The sequence below is a fragment of the Saimiri boliviensis genome, chromosome 7 (assembly GCF_048565385.1).
Source record: "Saimiri boliviensis isolate mSaiBol1 chromosome 7, mSaiBol1.pri, whole genome shotgun sequence".
NCBI lineage: Eukaryota > Metazoa > Chordata > Mammalia > Primates > Cebidae > Saimiri > Saimiri boliviensis.
The window spans coordinates 30,802,494-30,828,933 of NC_133455.1; the positions used below are offsets into that span (position 1 = coordinate 30,802,494).

The following is a 26,440-nucleotide window of genomic DNA, read 5'->3' on the forward strand; positions in this document are numbered from 1 at the left end:
ATCTCTCTTATGAGGCTTCAAAAACAACAACAACAACAACAAAACTCAAGTTGATTCTTCTCAAAGAAAAAAAAAGTGGTCAACTTACCGACTAAATTCAAACTCTCAGAAGGATAACCTCCTAATTTTATTGCTAAATTCTGAGTGGCTAAATGCCTACCAGGAGCTACCCTTCCCTGCCACCCCCCACCCCCCCCCCCACACACACATGTCCCTTCTAAGGGAATGTCAGGACTAATTCTCTTATGTACCAAATGTACCATACCTTGTACTCTCTTACCCTTGCTCTCCATCCAGATGTGAGTCCCTCTAGACATCTATCCTCCCATACTTTCATCTCTAAACAGCACTGTGTTTCCTCTCTCTTCTCTCTCCAGTCTTTGTACTATGCCTTCTGAATAACAAATACCCTTATAGCATTCTCCACTTACTGATCCTTTTACCACCACACATACATAAGAGTGGAAGGTATGATAGAATACATTTGCTGGGAAGAACAAAAAAAAAAAAGAGTGAAAGGAGGATGAATGTCCATTTTATTTCATATTGTTAATAGCATGTAAATCCCTTTGTTACGTGAGTCCCACAATTTGAGCATAGCCACTTCTTTTCATTATCATGTTACAGTATCTTCCATCTTTAAATACTAATAGCCACACCCTCTTTCATCTACAATCTAATTCTTCTGCATTCTTCTCTGTAAATTGGTGACATACTACTTATACTCACTGTTTCCATTTATTCTTTCCATTCTTCTTAAATCCTCTCCTATCAAGGTTGATTTCTACCAGTGTCACTGAAACTGCTTCAGAAATGACTATCACATAGCCAAATCAAAGATAAATTCTCAGTTCTCATCTTACTCAACCAGTAACATTCAGCACAGCCAATTATTGTGTAATTCTATATTTGAGATGATCATGGTTTTTTTTTCTTCTGCATTCATTTACAGTGGTGAATTTTACTGATTGTTCTTCTGAAAGTTCAATTTTACATTCCTGAAATAAACCTCAACTGGTCATGAAATGTTATCTTTTCCATAACTGGGTTCTATTTGATAATATTTTGTTTAGGATTTTTACATCCAGGCTCATTAGAAAGAGTGGCCTATAATTTTCCCTTCTTGTAATATCATTGTCAGATTTTGGTACCAAATTTATGCTAGATTCATAAAAAGAGTTGGGAAGTGTATCAGTCAGAATTCAATCACACAAGCAGAACAACACACATACATAGTCACATATACAGAAATACACAAAATTTGCTACATAAATTTGTCCCATGCAATTGTGAAAGCTAATTGAGCAATACCCATTAAGCAGATCATTCCATCTGATGCTGGAGTCCACAGGGCAGGCTGCCAGGAAGGAAAGATGGATGTAAAGTATGGAAGAAGGTCATGCTGGAATCCACCAACACAAGGTGAAATCCGTGAGAATAGACAGAAACTCATATCAGATCTTGCTGCATCTGACCTCAATGGTATGGATATCCTCAGGACAGCTAGTCTCCTTTGTTACAGAACTGCACACGTGTGTCCCAGGAGTTAGAGAAACTAAAAGTGGATCCAGCAAAAAGTGGAGCAGTCGCAGGCCTGACTGCTGCTGAGTCAATGACATGAGTCAGCAGATAAGCTACATCAGGTGTGAACCGTATGTGACTTCTGCTTCACTTCTGCTCTCCAATCTTACACAAGAATGTCTCTTGGCCAGGCATGGTGGCTCACAGTTGTAATCCCAGCACTTTGGGAGGCCAAGGTGGGCCAATCACCTGAGATCAGGAGTTTGAGACCAGCCTGGCCAACATGGTGAAACCCTGTCTCTAACTAAAAATACAAAAATTAGGCAGGCATGGTGGCAGGCACTTATAATCCTAGCTAACTGAAAGGCTGAAGTGGGAGAATAGCTTGAATTCAGGGGGCAGTGGTTGTAGTGAGGTGAGACTGTGCCAAAGAGCAAGACTTCCTCTCAAAAAAACAAACAAAAACAAAACAAAACAAAAAACAGAATATCTCTTGTGACCCACTCGAATTTGAAACATAAAGAGAAGAAAATTTGGGGATGAGGGGGTTGCTACATTGAGAATAAAATACCTAGGAATACAACTAATAAGGGATGTGAAGGACCTCTTCAAGGAGAACTACAAACCACTGCTCAAGGAAATAAGAAAGGACACAAATGAAAAAACATCCATGCTCATGGTCAGGAAGAATCAATATTGTGAAAATGGCCATACTGCCCAGAGTAATTTATAGATTCAGTGTTATCCCCATCAAGCTACCATTGAGTTTCTTAACAGAATTAGGAAAAAAACCACCTTAAATTTCATATGGAACCAAAAAAGAGCCCACATAGCCAAGACAATCCTAAGCAAAATAAAAAAAATAAAAATAAAAATAAAAAACAAAGCTGGAGGCATCACGCTACCTGACTTCAAACTATACTATAGTAACCAAAACAGCATGGCACAATAACCAAAGACTACAGTAACCAAAACAGCATGGTACTGCTACCAAAACAGAGACATAGACTAATGGAACAGAATAAAGGCCTCAGAAATAACCCCATATATCTACAACCAACTGATCTTTGACAAACCTAACAAAAACAAGCAATGGGGTAAGGATTCCTTATCTAGTAAGTGGTTTTGGGAAAACTGGCTAGCCATAGGCAGAAAGCTGAAACTGAACCCTTTCTTACAGCTTATACAAAAATTAACTCAAGATGGATGAAAGATTTAAATATAAGCCCCCAAACCATAAAAATCCTAGAAGAAAACCTAGGCAACCATTCAGGACATTGGCATGGGCAAGGACTTCATGACTAAAACACCAAAAGCAATGGAAACAAAAGCCAAAATACACAAATAAGATCAAATTAAACGAAAGAGCTTCTGCACAGCAAAAGAAACTATCATCAGAGTGAAGAGATGACCTACAAAACGGGAAAAAAATTTGCAATCCATCCATCTGACATAGGGCTAACATTCAGAATCTACAAAGAACTTAAACAAATTTATAAGAAAAAAACAACCCCATCAAAAAGTGGGCAAAGGATATGAACAAACATTTCTCAAAAGAAACATTTATGAGGCCAAGAAACATATGAAGAAAAGCTCATCATCACTGGTCATTAGAGAAATGCAAATCAAAACCACAATGAGATACCATCTCACACTAGTTAGAAAGGTGATCATTAAAAAGTCAGGAGACAACAGATGCTGGACAGGATGTGGAGAAATATAATACTTTTACACTGTTGGTGGGAGTATAAATTAGTTCAACCATTGTGGAAGACAGTGTGGCAATTCCTCAAGGATCTAGAACTAGAAATACCATTTGACCTAGCAATCCCATTACCGTGTACCTACCCAAAGGATTATAAATTGTTCTACGATAATGACACATGCACAGATGTTTACTGTGGCACTGTTCACAATAGCAAAGACTTGGAATCAACCCAAATGCCCAGCAATGATAAATTAAGTAAAGAAAATGTGGCACATATACACCATGGAATACTATGCAGCCATAAAAAAGGATGAGCTCATGTTCTTTGCAGGAACAAGGATGAAGCTGGAAACCATCATTCTCAGAAAACTAACACAAGAACAGAAAACCAAACACCACATGTTCTCACTCATAAGTGGGAATCGAACAATGAGAACACATGGGCACATGGAGGAGACTATCACACACTGGGGACTGTTGGGGGCTAAAGGGGTTGGGAAGGGATAGTATTAAGAGAAATACCTAATACAGATGACAGGTGTTGGATGCAGCAAACCACATGGCATGTGTCTAACTATGTAACAAATCTGCATATTCTGCACATGTACCCCAGACTAAGAAAAACAAATCAACAAACAAAAAGGAAAACGTCAATAAAAATTATTAAGGCCAAACAAATTTTTTGTTTTTACATATAAATCTGTCTTCTAATATCATGACTTTATACATAACTGATGAAAATGACAATAGAATTAAGGCTCCTAGATTGTTGTAACAGTTGCTTGTTGACTATGCTTCTAAAAGTTATTATAAGACTGTAATAAAGTTTATATAGCTCTTTAGTGTTTGTAAAACACCAAATACATATTAGCTTTTACAGGGTTTGTGTGTGTGTGTGTGTGTGTGTGTGCCTGTGTGTGTGTGTGTGCCTTCTTGCCTTTTCCTTTATTTTTGTACTTCCAGGAAAGTTGAGTTAAACTTCTCTATTCATAACTCACAATAAATTTATTCCACTTGTCAGCATATGGTATACAGTAAAAGGCAGAAATTCAGCTTTATAATGTTCCGCAATATATGAATACCTCAATGACATCTATTAAAATTATTCATATTTTTCTCCCTTTATCATATAACATATATGTTATATGACATATGTTATATATGAGAGAGACAGAGAGAGAGACAGACAGACAGACAGACAGACAGATTTTTCTGTTTTTCTATTTCATCAATCAATTCACTGTTTCTAAACTAGTTCCATGTTGTTTTGAGTACTAGGAATTTGTTGCATGTACAAGAGTATATGCTGTCATCCTATTATCTAATAAGGTCAGCCCTTCTTTTTCCTTTAATTTTGCTTTTATAAAAACTCATTTGTGTATTTTTGGACATTTTCAAAAGACTATCTCTTCTAAAATACATAATTTTGTTTTGTACTGGATGTTTTAGAAAATAAACTATTTTTATATTTTTAAAAAAGAGAATATCTTTGTGGGCAACTCCAATTGGAAACATAGATAAAGAGAAGAAAACTCGGGTCGAGGGGAATTTCTGGGATAGGAGCAATACATATATGTTCAATATATATGTATAACTCTTACAAGTCAGTAATAAAAAGAAACATCTCTCACCCAACAAAATGAACAAAAGATTTAAACAGACCACTCCACGAAAGAAAATAGATGAATAGCTAACAAGCAGATGTAATAGTGTTCAACATCATTAGTTATTAGGAAAATTTAATTAAAACCTGGTATCACTACTCATCTATCAGAACGGCTAAAATTAAGACTGACAACATCAAATGTTGGAGAGGATGTGGAGCCACCAAAGCTCTAATACAGTCTTTGTTGAAGTTTAAAATGGTACAATCAATTTAGAAAATAATCTAATATTTTTTTATAAAATTAAGCTTACATCTATCTTATAACCTATCAATTCCATTCCTATATATTTACCCAAGAGAAATAAAAACACATGTCCACAAAAAGACTTGTGCTAGAATGTAGAAAGTGTTATTCATAACAACCAAAACCTGGATACAATTCAAATCCATCAACAGGAAAGCAGACAAATGGATTGTAGTGTATTCATATAATAGTAATATGATGAATGTCAAACATGCTAAGTGAAAGACCTCACACTGTGTATTTCCAAAATAGGCAAAACTAATTCACGGTGGAAAAAAATTAGAACAGTGATTGCCTAAGAGCAGAGAGTTGGAATGAGGGGTGGGACCGGGGAAAATGGTGGTACATGTAAATTGTTAACAAGTAAGACATAACTTTCTGGAGTGATGGCAATGTCCTGTATCTTGATAGGAGTCTGAGTTTTATAAGCACATACATTTGTCAAAAAAAATAGCAAATTTGCACACACTTACGGTTTATGAATTTCACTTTCCATAAATTTTACTTAAGAGCTGTAAACAAGCTATTAAATTCCAGTTAATAATATGTATGTTGAAGTATTTAGTGAAAAGTATACTGATATATGCAATATACTTTGAAATGCATTAGAAGAATCAGAAGATTAATAAAGGGATGGAGGGATAGAGGGACAGAAGTGAAATGTTAATGGTAAATGTATGGGTTCTTTACATAGAAATCAGAGTAGGAATTTTAAGTTTTTCTTATATCTTTTGATAGCTTATGTAAGTGAGCAATCTTGGCTTTTACACTCATACAATTAGTCACTAAGAAATTCATGATTCTCAGTAAGCCAATGGCCAATTTGCATTTAATTTACTCACAATATATATCAAAGATATGTTAATTGGAGCAAAGAGAATTTAATAAAGTGACTTATCAATATGTAATGTTAGCAGTAACTCTACAGAAAATGAAGATCATATTTTATATAAGCCTTTGCCTTCGCAAGGTTTACTGAACCACCCAAGCCCATCTGGCAATAGCTCTTCTCCAAAGTTCCCTTCTACTACTTGGGAACATTCCATTTTCAGCATCAATGAAAAAGAAATCTACTATGCTCCACTGCACATCACAATAACCAATGTTTATTTAATAAAAGTTATCATTAAAAAAATTGGAAACTATATCCATAATTAAATAGTTATGGCAAAACCTCATATGTTCAGAGGCTATGACAGTTTAAACAAAATAAAACATTAACTTTTCTAAACCATCAAAATCATTTGGATTTGGTCCCAATTTTGAGTGATGATCAGCCAAACCATTCATCCAGTGGAAATTTAAAACAAAATACATAATTATTAATATTTCTTACCCTCCCAGAACAGCATCTAAGAAAAAAGATTTCCATTAACAAGGACTTTTACAGATTAAACAGGCACATCCAAACCAGGTTCAAACCACGGAAAACAAAGTAGGGCACAACTAACAATATTAAAAAGATAAGGAAGCTCTAAGACCAAAGAAGTCAAGAGATGTCAGTCTTTTGTTTATAAATACACTCACAAAACATTTAATGAGAAAGATCTAAATACTCCCCAAGAAAATTAGCAGTTAAGTCTACCTCTGATAAAATATACTTCAGTGAAATGGACAAATTATACAATAACGTAAGTTCATAAAACAAACTAAAAAAGAAAGAGAAGCTAAATGTTCCTACAGATAAATCAATTAATAACAACAAAAATCCTACCAAGAAAACACCAAGCCCAAAGTTTAACAAGAGAGAATAGAAAAAAGAATAAATCTTGCCTCAAATGTATGAAATTAGTAAACCTTAATATCAAACCAAAAGTCAATATAAAAAAGGGAAATTACAAATCAACCTTATTCATAATAAATGTAAAATGTACTAAATCAAATATTGCCAAATTGAATCCAGTAATTTAAAGGTTTCTTTCATGAACACATGGTTAGTTTAACATTAGAAAAAGCTGTTAATATTTCCAAAGACTGAAGGGGGAAACAATCTGGTCATCTCAATATATATAAAAAAAAAGCATTCAATAATATTCAATAACAATTCATGATATAAACTATTAGTAAGCCAGAAATAGAAGAGAACATCTGTACTTTATAACAAGTATCTATAAGAAACCTACAGCAAACATTATGCTCAGTGGTGAAGCATTAAAATCACTATCTACAAAATCAGTAGCACTGCAAAGATGTCTGTTACCTTCATTTTCGGTATTTACTGGAGGTTTTGGTCAGTGTGCATGAACACACAAACAGACACAGACACATACACACAATATAGATGAACTTAGGAGAAGTTAAGAGATGAATGCCGTTATTTTATCATTTATATCAATTGTCTTTATATAAAGTCCAAAAGAATCTATACATTTATAAACTATTAAAAGGAAAAAAAGTAAGAGTTTAGAAAGTTTTTTTTATTATCAAATCACTATGCAAAGGCCAAATGCACATGCACATACCAGCAATAATGCTAGAAAGATCGTTTTTTAAAAATACAATTTATAACAACCAAAAATAAGACATTTAATTAAATTATAAAGAATTGTAATTCCACCAACAAAGGTATGCAAGACCTTTATGAAGAAAATAAAATGTCATTAAAAGATTAAAGAAGAAAAACAGATTAAAGAAGATCTAAGCAAATACAGAAAAATTCTATGCTCATAGATAATAAATTACCTTTGGGAGGTCAATTCTTCTCCAAAATTAATCTATAAAACCAATGCAATTATAGGTTGAGCATCCCAAATCTGAAAACCCCAAATCCAAAAATGCTCCAAAGTGTGAAACTTGTTGAGCACTGACAAGATGCTAAAAAAGAAAAAGATTCATTGAAGCATTTCAGATTTCAGGCTACTCAACCGATATAATGCAAATGTTTCAAATTCTGAAAAAATCACAAATCCAAAAATAGGACCAAATACTTCTGGTCCTAATGATTTCAGATAAGGGATACCTAACCTAAACCTTAATATCCTGTCAAGTATTCTTACAGAACTTGAAAAGCTGATTTTAAGATTTATATGGAAAAGAAATGACTAAGAATAGCTAAGGAACTACTGTAAAAGAAAAACATGTGGGTGAGTAGAAGGCTGGGGAATTTGACCTACCAGATATTAAAAATTATTTAAAGTTATATTAACACTGTAGATTTGGCTGTGGAATAAAACGTTCTGAAAGGAGCCCACACATACACAGAAATCTGATGGCACCGCAGATTAGCGGGGATAGGATGAATTCTTCAAGAAATAGATAAGAACACTGGAAAAAATAAAATTACATCTCTATCTTATACACAAAATTACAGATGAATCACAAACCTAAACATGAAAGTCAAAATATTTAAACTTACAGAAGCAAATATATGAAAATATGTTAATAATCTAAGGATTAAGAAGAATTTCTAAAAAACAATATATTAAAAGTAGTTGCCTAGATAGTATTGCCTAGGTAATAGGCATTCAGGACAGAGCTATGGGCAAAGACTTCATGACTAAAACACCAAAAGCAATGGAAACAAAAGCCAAAATAGACAAATGGGATCTAAAATTAAACTAAAGAGCTTCTGCACAGCAAAAGAAACTATCATCAGAGTGAACAGACAACCTACAGAATAGGAGAAAATTTTTTCAATCTATCCATCTGGGTTAATATCCAGAATCTACAAAGAACTTAAACAAATTTATAAGAAAAAAACAACCCCATCAAAAAGTCAGCAAAGCATATAAACAGACACTTCTCAAAAGAATATATTTATTTATGTAGTCAATAAACATATGAAGAAAAGCTCATCATCACTGGTCATTAGAAAATGCAAATCAAAACCGCAATGAGATGCCATCTCATGCCAGTTAAAATGGCGATCATTAAAAGGTCAGGAGACAACAGATGCTGAACAGGATGTGGAAAAATAGGAATGCTTTTAAACAAAGTTTAAATTAGTTCAACCATTGTGGAAGACCAGTGTGGCGATTCCTCAAGGATCTAGAACTAGAAATACCATTTGACCCAGCAATCTCACTACTGGGTATACACCCAAAGGATTATAAATCATTCTACTATAAAGACACATGCACACATATGTTTACTGCAGCACTGTTCACAATAGCAAAGACTTGGAATCAACCCAAATGCCCAGCAATGACAGACTGAATAAAGAAAATGTGGCACATATACACCATGGAATACTATGCAGTCATAAAAAAGGATGAGTTCATGTTCTTTGAAGGGACATGGATGAAGCTGGAAACCATCATTCTCAGCAAACTAACATAGGAATAGAAAACCAAATACATGTTCTCACTCATAAGTGGGAGTTGAACAATGAGAACACATGGACACAGGGAGGAGAACATCAAACACTGGGGCCTGTTGGGGGTGTGGGGCGGGGTGGGGAGGGATAACATTAGGAGAAATACCTAATGTAGATGACAGATTGATGGGTCCAGCAAACCACCATGGCAAGTGTATACCTATGTAACAAACCTGTACGTTCTGCACATTACTTCAGGAATTAAAGTATTTAAAAAAATGAATGCAAGCATCTTTCTCTCTCACACACACACACACAAAAAGTCACTGCCATAAAGAAAAAAGAAAAAAAATGTGAACATTAAAATTAATCAGTTTGGTTCACCAAAAGACATAACAGAGGGGTTGAAAATACAAGTCACAAACGGAGAGAAAACACAATATAATGAAACTAATAATCAATATCCAGAATACATAAAGAACGCCCATAAATCAGAAAGAAAACCCAATAGAAAAATGGACAAAGTAAAAAACAAAACAAAAACTGTAAACATATGGGAAGATACTTAACCTCTTTGGTAATTAGGAAAATACAAATAAAAGGATAATGAGATACCCAAGAGTCAGCTAGGACATGGAACAATGGAAACTCTCAAACCCTGCTTATCAGGGGCACAAATCACTTACAACTATTTTGGAAAATATTTTGGCATTAGTAAAGCTGAACATATACATACACCATGACCCAGCAATTTCACACTGAGAAATATACTCTAGAAAAATTCTTATATATATGTACCAGAAGCCATATAAAAGAATGCATTATCTTACTCATTGGGGTCAAAATTAGAAATTAACTCTGAAACAAAAAAAAAATCATACAACATACACTCATCATCCAAAATTAATGTTTATGGGGCACATAAATATTCTTTTCATGGACTTATTCATTAATTGCTAAATTCATTAATAAATATTTGTATATATTATCCTTTTGTAAATGCAGAAATAAAATACACCTGACAGGTCAATTTTTGATATAGCATGAATAGCCTTTTGTTCACACTGACAGGCATATGTACTTTAATCACCAAACACTATATCAAGTATTTATAAAAGAAAATCCTTTTTGAGGATTATTTCAGTTTAATCAGGATTAAAAGGAAATAAAACTTTATCCTCATCCTTGAGTGAAGTAACTTGAGTTTTAATATCTTTACTTAATCAGAAAATACACAGAGGGAAACAATAATAATATAGAGAGAGACTGATGGCCTGTGGTCTTCCTTAATAACAACCCATTTTCAAGAGACTATAATCTACTCAACAGAAAGCATTCTACCAAGGATCTTAATCAGATTTTGAGAAAATTCACACTCAAAATAAACAATGTGCCACTAAAACCAAAACAATGTAGGTATTAGCAGCTGTATAAAAGATTAGCCTCAATCTGATGAGTCATTTCTAAGATAATGAAAAGTATAATTCTTTGAAGTGCTTTCTATTCAAGCTGGAAAATATATAAAGATATGGAATCATTTACCAAGCAGGCTGACTGAGAAATTTTTCATTTTCTTTCTTATTTGACTGTATGCAGACATCAAACTAAGAACGGCAAAAATGAATCTCTCTTCCTACATATTAATACTAACTTTTTCTTTGTTTTCTCAAGGTATTTTACTTTCAGCATCCAAGTCCATAAGAAATTTAGACGATGACATGGTATTTAATACATTCAGGTTGGGGAAAGCCTTTCAGAAAGAAGACACTGCAGAAAAATCAGTTATCGCTCCTTCCCTGGAACAATATAAAAATGATGAGAGCAGTTTCATGAACGAAGAGGAAAACAAAAATTTAAAGGTAAGTGGCAATGTGACTTGTCATTTATTTCAATGAAAATTTAAATGATTCTTACGAATCCTCTGAAAACTGATACTTTTACAAAAAACTGATATTTTTATAAACAGAAGTATATGCAAACAGTCACAATATGTATTAGGACAATGCCGGTATTTCTTACATGCCAGGTAGTTCTTCCATCCTGTAGAACACCTCTTATCTAAAAGGTTTCTTTTTTTTCTCCTGTAAATTTGCATATAAGGTATTTTTAAAGAGTCAAAAACAGTACAGAGCATCTTTGAATTGATCAACAAGAATATTCTACAGTTGTATTATAGTTCCACTCCAAATATGATAGCTGAAAAACAAATCAACCTTCTCTTTACAGAACACAGGCTCCAAACATAATTTCTTAAATCATGGTCTACCAATGAATCTGGCTATAAAACCTTATCTTGCACTAAAAGGATCTGTAGCTTTTCCAGCTGAGAATGGAGTTCAGAATACTGAATCAACACAAGAAAAGAGAGAAATTGGGGATGAAGAAAACTCAGCTAAATTTCCTATAGGAAGGAGAGATTTTGACAGTGAGTAGTTTTTTCAAAATTCAATTCTGATATCCTACCACCATTAAACAGAACTCTGAGTTTAAGCGAATTTGGATGCAATCCTAACAAAATCAATTAAGACCATGGCTCAATTACACCTGCCAAAAATGTGGGATTAAAAAGCATTTAATTAGTTATTAACAGTTTGGTTTACTCAGAATTAGTTGTACTAGATCCATTCTTTTTTTTTTTTCTTAATAAATTTTGTGTGATAATTATAATCCTTTAAACAATTTAAACTTTCTTCTTTCTTCAGTGCTCAGATGTATGCTGGGAAGAGTCTACCGACCTTGTTGGCAAATCTGATACCTGTTGGTCTACATCATCTTTTCAGAAGAAAATAAAAGCATTTAATTGCCAATGGGAAGAGAAGCCTGTAATGCTACTATAACTTGTGTATTATGTTAAATGTCGGATTTAAAAGAAAGTACTGTTAAGATATATCAGTAACCGAAATGATATGCTTTTTCTGTGCATTAAACGTTGTGAAAATTCTGCATAATTATGACTTATTAGCATTTTTGAACAATGCTTAACATACTAATCTTACATACACTCTAGACCCATATAATAAAGCATCATAATTTACACCTTGATCTCTTAAAAATTAAGCATGTCTTTGGTGAATGGCTTTATATATGCATAAACCTAAAGCATATAATACACAAACTTATAGTCTAAAAAACTGAGTTAACTTTGTCTGGCCAGGAATCAACTTGTCCTTGGCAGTACATTTATTGCTTTTTGCTACTTTAGCTAGTGTGCCATACAATTTATTCTGTGAATCATTTGATTTCTTAGGCATTTTAACATTTTTATGTTGAGGTGGTTCATTTCCTTTATCACAGAGAATATTTTCACCATCCAAATCCACCTGTTTCCTTTTTGAGCTTTTATTTTCTGTCTGACTACTTGATTTTCCTGATACTTTTTCATTTTTACTTCTGTCCAGATGAACATTTCCAAAACTCATTCCAATTGCTGATCTTCCAACAGATGAATTTATACCCTCTGTTATGCAAGATAAAAAGAGAAAAAGAATGATATAATATTTAGTATTAATATTCATGAGAACTTTACAATAAACTTTAGAAATGGCTAAAGAATATTCAAATTTTCATTTTTAAAGTAAAATAATACTATAAATAATATAAATAACAAATATAGCTACCTTACTATCCCACTACTTTTAAGTTTACCACAGCACCTCTGAGTTAACTTTGGCCAGTAATCAAATTGTCAGTGCTACCAAAACATTTGTTTGAATGCGTGACATTTCATCCTTAAACATATGCTACATATTACTTCTTAAATACATTTAGTTAAATCAAATTGGGTCCTATTCCTATCCATAAATTTGTATTTAGATTTAACTTTTTAAATAAACTGAGGTATTTAAAAATATAAATCTTTCAGCCTTCAAAAGAAAAAATATATGAACCTTTACATTTCATAGTACTTTGCAAAAGTAATCTAATTTTACTTAAAACTAATTAGTAGACTAGAATTAAATTGTTTTTTAATTGCACAAAAAAGATCAATTACCAGAAAGGTCATTTTCCATGTGAAAAACACACAAAGGTTTTGATGCTACATTAATATTATTCCAATTATCCTTGCTTATCATGTTGTCATCTTTATAAGTACAAGCAAATTGGGATCTAATTAAGGTTTGCTTCATCTGGTAACAGAAAGAAAAAAGAAAACATGGAATTTATTCATTATTTTATTTCTTCATCTAGATATATACACACTCAATAGTAATCAAGGTATAAAAATTTCTCTTAGAAATTTTTATTTATTATTCATTAATTACTCAATCCTTTACTAACCTATAACCTTTTATATTTCATAGTTTGCAAACTCATTCATTGCTATGGCTAGCATTTTTGTTCTTTACCACAAATACTAGTTTTATGTATATTTTTTATTTTTTTGTATACAGTTATAAAACAGTCAATTTTAGACTCTTCATAGGGCTTTGTTACACATGCCTATGTCAGCACTGCTCTGGAGCATTTTATTGTAAGTAAAATAACAATACAGGTAATATACATAATCATAGAAAAATATAAGTTCTTCATCCCAAGAAGAACACAACTGTTTTGGAAAAAGACAGCATATGGAATTCAAGAAATTAGGGAGGGAAGAAATGCTAAGACGAAAAAAAGAACTAAGTGAGGTCAAGAGAATCGAAACCAGAAAACTAGCAAATAACTGCAAGATACAACAAAATGATATCGGAAAGGCATTATTTCTTGAGTACATAGAAAAACAAGAAAGATGATCTAGAAAGATCTGACCAAGTGACTTAATGCTTAGAAATTCAAAATATACACTTGCATTTATCTACAAATATCAAATAGGAGGGCCTGACTTTCTACATAAATAGGAGAAAATTACAAAGATAAACTTAATTCTTGACCATTGAAAAGGATGCCAAAAAAAGCAGTTTTGGAAATGTATTCCACAAACATAAACCAGTGAGCTGTCGAGGGACAGAAATTAATTTTAGAACAAAGTAGTCTAAATAAATAATGTCAGTTTCAACAATTACAGATGATGTGTCATATAGCATTCAGGTTTAATGGAGAGATTTCTCCAAATAGTTAGAAGTCTCCTGAAATCATTTTCTGAAATAGACAAAGTGTCAAATACATAATTCAATAAAGATGACTTCAAAAATTCAAAATTTTAACACTTTGAGTATATTACCCTGATTATTACTTACAGAGTATTTATTGATACAGTCATGAAATTTAAAACAGCATGGCTTTACATTATATATTCAGTAGTCATATATTATGTTATATATTGAGAGATCAGTGCATTAATCTACTCAGATGTTCATAAAGATAATGGCAGTGAAATCTACTATGGCTTAGGAAAAATTAGAATAATCTCCTCTCCAGCTGCTTCATAAAAGCAAGTTTTCTTAGGATGACAAATTTTCCATCTTTCTGATTAATGATGTCTAGGACAATCTCCATCTCCCAGATCACGAAAAATTATGTTTCATGTGCTTAAATGAAGCATTAGACAATTGGAATTTTATCTTCCATTTAAGCATAAAAATGCACAAAATTGAAAATAAAGGTAAAAATATACAAGATCAAAAAACTATTTTTTTTTGAAGTTGAACAGAATGGACTCTTGAAAATGAATGGGACTACAACCCACTACCTTCACGAATCCCTATGAATGCAAGATTTATTATATAGCTTCCACCATAAGATGCCCTAAAATAACTGAAGATTTTAAGAAGCTCTTTCTGGACTTTATTAATTCTATAACTAAAGATTTAAAGCAGTTGATAAACCTATTTAAATAAGCTTTATTAATAAAACTGACTGTATATTATGTCACATAATAGTAGCATTGTCCATGAACTTTTATTTCCATCTGCAAAACCAGTACTAACTGTTGACATTATCTTTTCACACATTTTTTTCACTTCACAAAAGTTATGGCTCATAGAGAATTATAAACATACTGCTTCTAAAGAGTTATAAAGAGTACCGTAAGACCATGTAGGCAAATAGATGCTAAGTGGCTGGCTTGGATCACTCTTTGTACCCCAATAGTGATGGCACCTAGAGTTAGCTTGGGAGTTTGTTAGCTTCCCACTACAAAATCTCCATCAGCACCACCCATAAAACATTCTAAATAAAAATATAATACTAAAAAATAATTATTTAGTACAGAAAACTAATGTTTCTCCAATCTCATGTTTAGCACAAATAAAAATTTCTTTAGAATGTTTTGTTATTTTTATTAATTTTTAACGTATCATTTAGGTAAAAAAAAATCTTTGCTTGCTATGCAAATAGTCACAAATAAGTGTAATAGCTCTCCTAGCAACTAGATTTCCTCAATTCAGGCTCCCCCATAGACAAATTCTAGGATCCTCAGTGACCATAGTACAATTTCAGAAAACTACCATTACCAGGCAATGGATTTCTGAAGTACTGAAAACAAGTTCAGATGTAAAAGAAATAATTAATGACTTTATTTACCATGAGAAATATAATTTATAAACATATTAAAATATGAGAAATAAATGCAGTAGAACTCTCCCCTTTGTCTATTGAGAGTTTTTTCTTTTCATAAAGAATTGTATACAGATTTTCTTATCCCTGACCTGTACAAAAATCTCTTTTTTATCAATACCACTTATTAAGTTCCAAATACATGGTAAGCACAGGGTATACTAGAGATTAATAGGATGGCTTCTACAACTTCAAAGACATTCTACTTGTAAAATTTGCTATTGACACACAGCTGGAAGGAATAACAAATAAATTGGATAATAGAATCAAGATTGAAAAGATTTCAGAAGGCTAGAACCATAAGTAGAAAATAATAAGATGGAAATTGATGGGGATAAACAAGGTCCAGTATTTAAGTTAAAAAATATCAATTACAGATGTACAGGATGAGGAAACTCTGACTTAAAAATAACATATGTAAAAGACCTAGAATTTAAATTGATATGAACCTGACTGAGCCAACAGTGTGATGTCCAACTAAGAAAGCAGGACAAAAAGATAAGATGATGTGATGGGAAAAACATCAGATTTGCAGTCAAAAGACTGCAAATGGCCCTACTACTTATTAACTAGACAACCTTGGAGAAACCATTATATCTCTCACTTATCCACACATAATGGGAATATTTATCTCACAGAATTATCAGAATTGGATGCAGTTAAAAATATGTCAAGGTTATATAAACTCTGGAAATCTATAAAGACACTATTCCTTATTATTGTGATAACAAGTAGGAAAAGGGTATTCCTGTAAGAAAAAGATCTATTCAGTTAGATGTCTCAGAACCAGGCCAATCCTAAAATGATTCTAGGAATGCAGCTCAAAAAAAAAAAAAAAAAAAAAAAATGAACTTACAAACAGCTTCTTCATTTTAATTATTTAAACAATGCAAACTACATTGGCTTATATTTATAACTTAAAAGAGACTCCTTTTCCTTTGTTCACAAAAGTTGAATTTTTCTACACAACATTAGTGGCTACATAGAACTGAGATTACTTCCTGTTGCAAATCTTCCAAATCTCTCTGTGTATTTGATTTGGAATCACAAATAAGCAAAACAATTCCCTCTTGAAAGTGCTTTTGAAGTACTAAACAACTAAGAATAATGTCCAGATTCATACATAGCTGTTAAAATCATTTCATGTTCAAGTCAAATGAGAGAAATGGATTGAAAGTATTCCTTTGTAGAGTGATTTCCCCCCTTTGGAAAGATTTCTATCCACAGCATAATTGCAATGAACTTCACACTTGCCAAGAACTGGAAAAGTCCTTTTGCCAGAAGCTCTTTTTAATTTAAAATTATTAGTAAGTTCCCAGTTTGAGGAAAATAGTACTTCACATAGGAAAGCCTGACTCCAGTTAAATTAAAATGAATGAGTCAAAACACTAAAAAGTCATAGACACTCTCAGAATTAGCTGTATTAACAAGAAAATGAAAGTTCTAAACTCTTCATTATACCAATATATTACCAAGTTTGAAAAAGGATGTTATTCAACATACCTACTAAATATGTAACTAAAAATAAATATTCTAAATTTATCTTTTTACATTATCACATTTTCCAAAGAACAGAGATTTGATATCCTTAATGGCATATTAATTTGTAAATAAATCAAATAATCCATTTCTTCATTAGTGATAGCAGAAAAAATCTTTTTGACCTAAATAGTAAGTAACATTATCATTTTATGATACTTCATCATAATTACCATGCCTCATTTTATTCTTTGAAGATAGCATAAGCATTGAAGTCTAACACCTTAAATATAAACCCTCGCTCTTTTACTTACCAGCTGTACGGTCTGCAAAATGATGCCTTCTAGAGTTGAGCAATGATTAATTGGGATGAGGGATATAAAATATCCAGTATAAACACTGGACACTTAGTAGGTACTCAACACATCCAGATCCCATTATTTCAGCTAAAACAAATTCAATTTTAATTCAGTCTAATACAAACATTCCTTTTTCATTTTAATGGAAAATGCTGTTCATTTCTTTACAGACTTTGCTGAATGTCACCTTCTCAAGGAGACCCCTATTCCTAGCTATTTAAAACTCAAATACACACAAAGGAGCCCCACCATCCTTAGCCTCCTCCCAAGTTTTATTTCACCCCACAGCACTGATAACCTTCAAATACACCATATAATCCACCTCTTTGTTTTGCTTATTGTCTGCTTCTCTCAACTAAAATATAAACTCCATCAGTTTGACAAGTGATGTCCTCCTGTTGCCATCCCCTCCTCACAAGGTGAGGAGTCCCCAGGGCTTCAGACGTGCTCACCAGGAAACCATGACCTCCTTTATAGATCCTGTTTCAGGGACCCCCTGGGGACTTGGCTGGCACTGGCCTCTCCCTTTAGGCTCAGGAGCTCACTGTTTATGGCAAGGTGATGGGCTGTGGGGTACGTATACCTCCTGGCAGAGTGTCCTTCAGAGTACAAAATATACTCAGGGTTGAAGGGGTTTCAGGGTAGGCCAGCGACTTCCATTTATGTTCTTGCATCTCAGCTATAAAAATATGTAGGGAAGCCTTTTCTTTTAGGGCAGAAAACTTTGTCTGTTTTTTTCACTGATGTATCTCCAGTGCCTAGAACAGAACTTGGTATCCAGGAGGTACTTACTGTTTGTTGAATGAATTAATGAATTAAGTAAAATTACAACAGACTACAAGTATATGCAAGCAGAGCTATGAGGGAACATAAGCCACGAGCAAGGAAAAGTTTGGAGGTGGAAAAAGAGAATAGACTCTATAGAAAGTAAGGAAACTACATGATAACTATATGCTTGTTTCAAAATAACACATGTACCCCCATGAAAGTATACAACTAGTATATATCCACAATTTAAAAAAAAATGTGAGCAGACTTGAAAAGAATAGCTACATCACCCTAAGAACACAAGCTTTGAGGTAGAAAATATGTCCAGCGTAAACTCTACTCTGTTCAATAAGGTGAAGAAACCAGTCAGTACAGAAACAAGAGAGAAATATACATGCAGTGAAAAGCTAAATCACATTTATGTAAAAGTACCATGCAGCTGAATTCCGTAAGCTGCTTGATATCCACCATTCACTTTTGAGTTCTTATTCTGCCTTTCTCTCGCATGTACATATCCTTACAATAAATCCCTACAAAACAAAGTACTCTATTCCTTAATACCATAAAAGGCATACTGTCCTTAATCTTCCCCAACATTATTTATTCACTGTTGTTGTTGTTGTTTTTTTCCACAACTACCCAATACACATTCTCTTTGCAACAGCAAGGCAATTCAATACTTTCATCATCAGCTGTTTGAAATGCTGTATTTTATTCTGTCTATTCAAATCTACTTATTCTAATCTCTTACCATTATTTCCTCCACTTAATATGGGTCTCTAGTTATTGCACTGAAGTGTATCCTTAATCCATTAGAACTGCACTGTTTAATATGCTGGCCACATGTGGTTAATTAAAATTAAATAAAATTTAAAACCCAGTTCCTCAATTGCAGTGGCCACATTTCAAGTGCTCAATAGCCACATGTGACTAGGGCCTTCAGCGCAGCACAAACACAGATCATTACCATCCACAGAGAGTTCTATTGGAAAGCACTGCTCCAGAACGAAGCTTTACAGTCTATGCCCTGTGGCACATTTATGTGCTGCAGATGAATTCTCAAAGGACTCTGGAACATTTTGTTGTTTGCTGGGTCCACACATTTGGAACTCATATGCAATGTTATATTTATAAAGGAAACCCTGCATTTGTTCACTCTCAATTATAAATGCTAGCTAGTAATCTGATGTGAACTGAGCTTTGGAAAGAATTACGATCAATTTATCTTCAACTATTGTTTCTACCCCATTTTCTCGTCTCATTCTGGGACTCCAATTAGGCATATGTTAGACATTTTCTCTCTGTCCTGCTCTTCTATTTTGCTTTTCTATTTTTTTTTTCTCTCTTCTCTCTAGTTTGGAGATTTTTTAATGATCCATCTTCAAGTCTACTTATCCTGCCTAATGCTGTGTCTGGTCTACTATTAAACTCATTTGACAGGGTCTTAATTTCAGATAATGTTTTTACAATTCTGGATCATCTCTTTTGCTCTATATCATCAATTCTAATTCTTGTTGGAATTCTCCACTTTTTCATACATTTTAACCATCTTTTTCTCCAATTACTTCTATAAGTTAATTTCTTTTTGATTCCTTGTCAGTACATTTCAGTATCTGGATCGTTTGTGGGTTTCCCTTTATTGTTAAGTGTTTTCTTTTATTAAAGGACAAATCATCAGGCTGAATATTACACATAAAGGAACTCTAGAAGCTACAGATGAGCTCTTCCAGCAAGAATTCTCCTTTTCACTGTTAGGCAGACACAGTGAAAGACTAATAACCTCAATACAATCAAGGAATGAGCTGGGTCAGAGCTGGGTTGCAGTTTTCATTAACTCACATTTGACTTCTGGTTCTTACCTCTTCCTCAGGTGTATTCCTTCTAAGCTTTCAACTGAGAGCATGGTAGGGATCTCTGTCACCTCTGGTTGAAAATCTGGGGGATTCTGTCTGTTTTTCACACTATGTTCTTTGACCTCCCACCCCACTTTATTTCCAAATATGGCAAGTATCTTGCAAAAAAAGACCAGCCATGTGTCTGAGGCAGGTCCCACTTCTCAAGTGGGGTCTTGTCTTCTAAATACCACAAGACCACAGATGATTTTAGTCTATTCTATCAAGGCTCCCTACCTCCCACACAACTACAAAATTCACAGTATGTGTCATAGATAAAAATAATTGCATTTAGGGGTTCTGAAGTTTCCAGTTTGTTGGCAGCCCCTCAAGACACCCAAATACTTTGGTGATTTCTCTGTTCCCCAATAGAGTTCCTTTACATGGGCCAACACCAATCCTCAGCTCATATCCAAAAGTAGCAACAAACCCCAGGGAAGAAAACAGCTCACAATAGACTTCTCATATCAGAAGGATGTTATCCTGTCCAGATTTTTAATTTTCTTAAACTTCTTTGATTATGTAGCTCTCTTATGTCTTTAAGATATATTTCCCCAACTTACATGCCTTTTATTGTATTGTTATAGTGAGAATGGTGTTCTGCCAGGATGTACTATATCCTCATGAGAAAAAGAATTCTCCACGTCACTACTTGATTCTATTCCTTCCTTATCTGACACCATTTTATTTTCTCCTCAGAGATACATTTTGAAAGCTGCATTTTTTCTGTTATTCCTCATTTTTCCATAGCATGAGGAAACGTAGTTGTAGAAGTTGAGCTTATCTGAGGAGACAAGTAGTCTAAGAAAAATTTCTGGGTTCTGCACTCTAGGAGTTTATTAAGTATTGTATATGCCAGAGGAAAGTTCATTTCATCTCATTAGTGAGTGTGTTTCAATCAGGTGGAAGGAACGCATTTGGACAATTTCCCCAATTCAATAGGTAGAACTAGAGCGTTTATTTTTCTCAGTGTGTAACGCCCAGGGTTCATTTTCCACATTTTGTCTATATGCTTCTCAAATTGCCACTTCTACTATTTCTCTAACAAAAAAGAAAGAAGAATGCACACCTTAGTTCTCAGTTTTGGAAATATTAGCGGTAATCCTCAGAATTTTACTAACTCACTAGCACTGCATCTGGGGACCAGGACTAAATAAAGTTGCTAAATCATTCTATGCTTCATTCTGAAACCTTCAGTTTCTTTCCTTGACCATCAACTTTTAAGCTCATTGCATCTGATTACATTATTCTTTCTTAGTTGGTATTGTCGATTATTTTAATCATTTTTTAAAAATTTTGTATTCATTTCAAGTATTAGAGGAAGAAAATTCTATGAGTTAAACTCAATCCACCATTTTAATTTAGATGTACTTAGAGTTTTCAAATACCTTATGGGTTAAATTTGGATATCTAAGTAAGAATTTTTTAGTGCCATGAGCATTGGACTTCCTGGGTGTTTATGAAAATAACAGAGTTCTATCCAGTCCAGTTTTTTATACTAAGTCCTGATTTTCACTGTCCCAACAGCTCCATGTTAAAGATCCTGTATTTTCCTGATTAGCATGCTTATTAACTGGCTAAATGATTTTTCTGACATACATATAATATGCTATAAACATTAGACTCAGAATAAGGAAAAGACCTGTATATATGACTTTTCACTTGTGCCCGATGTACAAAATACTGCTAAACCGAGTAGGAAAGAATAAAACTTATTAATTGACAGGGATTTAAGGAGGTATCTCCTTGGAAAATCATTTAATAAAAAGGCATAAGGGTACTTATAATGACTTGCTAGAAATGCTTAATAAATTTAAAAGAAAATTTAAAAATTTCTTGAAACAAATGAAAATGGAAACATAATATAACATAACAAAACCTATAGCATACAGCAAAAATGTACTAAGAGGAAAATTTATAGCAATGAGCACCCACATCCTAAAACTAGAAAAACTTCAAATAAGCAACATAAATATGCATCTTATGGAACTAGAAAAGAGTAAACCGAATCCAAAATTAGTAGAAGAAAATAATATGAATAATAAAGATTAGAGCAGGAATAAATGAAATTGAAACCAAGAAAATAATACAAAGATTAAGGAAATGAAAAGCTGATTTTTTTAAAAAAAGATAAACAAAATCAACAAACTGTTAGCCAGACTAAGAAAAAAAAGAGATGACTCAAATAAAATCAGAAATTTTTAAAAAATGAGACATTACAACTAATATTTCAGAAATTCAAAGGGTCATTACAGACTACTATGATCAACAAATGCTAATAAGTTAGAAAACCTAGAAAAAATGGATAAATTCCTAGATGCGCATATACAATCTACCAAGATGGAACCATGAAGAAATAAAAAACCTGAATAGATCAATAACAAGGAATGAGACCGAAGCTGTAATAAGAAGTCTCCCAGTGGCCGGGACCGGTGGCTCATGCCTATAAGCCCAGCACTTTGGGAGGCCGAGGTGGGTGGATCACTTAAGGTCAGGAGTTTGAGACTGGACTGGTGGAACTCTGTCTCTACTAAAAATAAAAAAACTAGCTGGGTGTGGTGGCTGGTGCCTGTAATTCCAGCTACTCGGGAGGCTGAGGCAAGAGAATCACTTAAACACGGGAGGTGAAGGTTGCAGACCACGCCCGTGTACTCCAGCCTGGGCAACAAAGCAAGACTACATGTCAAAAAATAAATAAATAAAAGTATCCCAGCAAAGAAAAGCCCAGAGCCCAATGGCTTCACTGCTGAATTTTACCAAACATCTAAATAGAACCAATACCAATCCTACTCAAACTATTCCAAAAATAGAGAGACAGTTTCAAACTCATTCTACAAGAACAGTATTACCAATACCAAAACCAAACAGAAAACTGTAGGACAATATCTCTAATGAAAATTGATGTAAACATCCTCTAGAAAATACTAGCAAACCAAATTCAACAATACATTAAAAAGATCATTCATCATAACAAAGTAGGATTTATCCCAAGGATGTAAGAATGGTTCAACATATGCAAATAAATCAATGTGATACATTATATCAACAGAACGAAGGACAAAAATCATATGATCATTTCAATTGATGCTTAAAAAGCATTTGATAAAATTCAACACCTCTTCATGATAAAAACCCTAGAAAAACTGGATCTAAAAGAAACATATCTCAACACAGTAAAAGCCATATATGACAGACCCACAGTTACTATCATTTCGAATGAGGAAAAAAAAAAAAAACCAAAAGCCTTTCCTCTAAAATTGGGAACAAGACAAAGATGTCCACTTTTACAAGTTATTCAACACAGTACTGGAAGTCCTAGCTAGAGTAATCAGGCAAGAGAAAGAAATAAAAGGCATCCTGATTAAAAAGGGAAAAGTCAAATTATCCTTCTTTGCAGATGATATGACCTTCTATTTGAAGAAACCTAAAGACTCCACCAAAAAACTATTAGAACTGATAAACAAATTCATTAAAGTTGCAGAATACAAAATCAACTTATGAGAATCAGTAGCATTTCTATATGCCAAAAGCGAATACTCTGAAAAAGATATCAAGAAAGTAATCCCATTTATAATAACAACAAATAAAATAACCTAGAAAGAAATTTTAAAAAGTAAAAGATCACTACAATGAAAACTATAAAACACTGATGCAAGAAATTGAAGTGGACACAAAAAAATTGAAAGTTTCCATGTTTATTGACTGGAAAAATCAATATTGTTAAAATGTCCAGACTACCCAAAGCAATCTACAGACTCAATGCAATGACTATCAAAATCCCAATACCATTCTTCACAGAAATAGAAAAAAAAATCCTAAAATTTACATGGAACTACAAAAGAGCCAGAATAGCCAAAGTCATCCTGATCAAAGAGAACAAAACTGGAGGAATCACATTTGGCTTAGAATTGCACTACAGAGCTACTGAACCAAAACAGCATGGTACTTGCATAAAAACAGACACATAGAAAGCAATGGAACAGAAAAGAGAGCCAGAAGCAAAAAATAAATCCACACATTTACAGGGAACTCACTTTCAACAAAGATTCCAAGAACATACAGTGAGGACAGGAGGTCAGTCTCAATAAATGGTGCTGGGAAAACTGAATATCCATGTGCAGAAGAATGAAACTAGACCCCTATCACTCTCCATATACAAAAATCAAATCAAAATGGATTACAGACTTAAATCTAAGACCTCAAACTATGAAACTACTAAAAGAAAACACTGGAGAAACTCTTCAGGACATTGGTCTGGGCAAAGATTTCTTGAGTGAATAACCCACGGGCAGTAGCAACCAAAGCAAAAATGAACAAATAGTATCACAACAAGTTAAAAACCTTCTACACAGTAAAAAAAAAAAAACAGTGAACAAAGTGAAGAGACAACCTACAGAAGGAGAGAAAATATTTGTAAACTATCCATCCAGCAAACTATTATATTCTGACATAACAGCCAGAATATTTGCAGAACTCAAACAACCCAAGAGGAAAAAAATCTAATAATCCAATTTAAAAATGGGCAAAAGATTTGAATAGGCATTTCTCAAAAGACATACAAATGGCAAACAGGTGTATGAAAAGATGTTCAACATCACTGATCATCAGAGGAATGCAAATAAAAAAACTACAGTGATATATCATCTCACCGCAGTTAAACTGGCTTATCTCCAAAAGACAGGCAATAACAAATACTGATAAAAATGTGGAGAAAAGGGAACTCTCATATACTATTGGTGGAAATGTAAATCAATAAAATCACTATAGAGAAAAGTTTGCAGGTTCCTCAAAATCCTAAAAATAGAGCTACTACACAATCCAGCAATCCCACTGTGGGGCATATACCCAAAATAAAGAAATCAATACATCAAAGAGATATCTGCACTGCCATGTTTACTGCAGTGCTATTCACAATAGTCACGATTTGGAAACAACCTAAGCATCCATCAATGGAAGAATGGATAAAGAAAATGTGAGCCACCTGTAATCCCAACAATTTGGGAAGCTGAGGTGGGTGGATCCCTGAGCCCAGGAATTCAAGACCAGGCTGGGAAACATAGTGAAACTCCATCTCTACAAAAAAATACAAAAAAAATTAGTCAAGCTTGGTGGCTCACACCTGTGGTCTCAGCTACTTGGAAAGCTGAGGTGGGACCACTTGAGCCTGAGAGTTCAAGGCTTCAGTGAACCATAATTGTGCCACTGCATGCCAGCCTGGGCAACAGAGTGAGAATTTGTTTCAAAAAAAAAAAGTGGTACATTTATAAAATGGAGTAAAAAAAGAACAAAAAATAAAAAATAAGATCCTGTCATTTGCAACAACATGCATTGAAATGGAAGGCATTCTGTTAAGTGAAATAAGCCAGGCATAAAAAGATAAACTTCCCATGTTCTCACTCATTTGTGGGAGCTAAAAATTAAAAACCTGAATTCATGAAGATAGAGAGGAGAATGATTGTTACCATAGGCTGGGAAAGGCATAGGGTTGGTAATAGTGAGGATAGTTAATGGGTACAAAAAATATAGTTAGATAGAACAAATAAAATCTAGTATTTCATAGCACAACAGAGTGATTACATTCAGCAATAATTTATTGTGCATTTTTATAGAGAATAATTGGAATGTTTGTAACATAAAGAAATGATAAATGCTTGAAGTCATGGATATTCCATATACCCTTATGTGATTATTACACATTGTATGCCTGTTATCAAAATACCTCATGTACCCATAATATACACACTTATTATGTACCCATAAGAACTTTTTTAAATAAAAATAAATAAATAAAGTGCTTGGAAATTGGGGGTAAGAAAGTGGGAGAAAACAGTCACTAAAGGGTTCTAACAAAACCAACAAGATCATGAAGGTTCAGGAAGAACCTCCTGGTTTCCTTTGCAGGAAAATTTATTTGACCATCATAAACAAGATTCCTGATCCACTACAGTAGGAAATAAAAATTGAGGACCTAAAATGAGTGTATTCATGAACCATTTCCAAAGTGATTTCATAGAATCTTGTGATCATAGAGCATTTATTTCTATTTAAGAATG

At 33.5% G+C, this 26,440-nt stretch overlaps 2 protein-coding genes across 8 annotated transcripts in view; one reads left to right on the forward strand and one right to left on the reverse strand.

Moving 5' to 3' along the window:
• Positions 1-217: 217 nt before the first annotated feature.
• The window catches only part of PARPBP (PARP1 binding protein), an 83,361-nt gene continuing 57,138 nt past the window's right edge, over positions 218-26,440 (reverse strand). For all 7 annotated transcript variants that reach the window (XR_012518351.1, XM_074402327.1, XM_074402325.1 and 4 more), the window contains 2 exons: positions 13,386-13,521; positions 218-12,851 (listed from right to left, as the gene is read on the reverse strand). Coding sequence is in view for 6 of the 7 variants with exons in the window: in XM_074402327.1 (XP_074258428.1) it covers positions 12,511-12,851; positions 13,386-13,521 (477 nt within the window). In the remaining variant the exon portion in view is untranslated. The remainder of the gene's footprint in view (positions 12,852-13,385; positions 13,522-26,440) is intronic.
• On the forward strand, positions 1,374-11,866 carry PMCH (pro-melanin concentrating hormone). Its single transcript, XM_003929618.4, is given in 3 exon segments — positions 1,374-1,482; positions 10,991-11,253; positions 11,621-11,866. Coding segments are annotated over 3 exon segments (618 nt in total).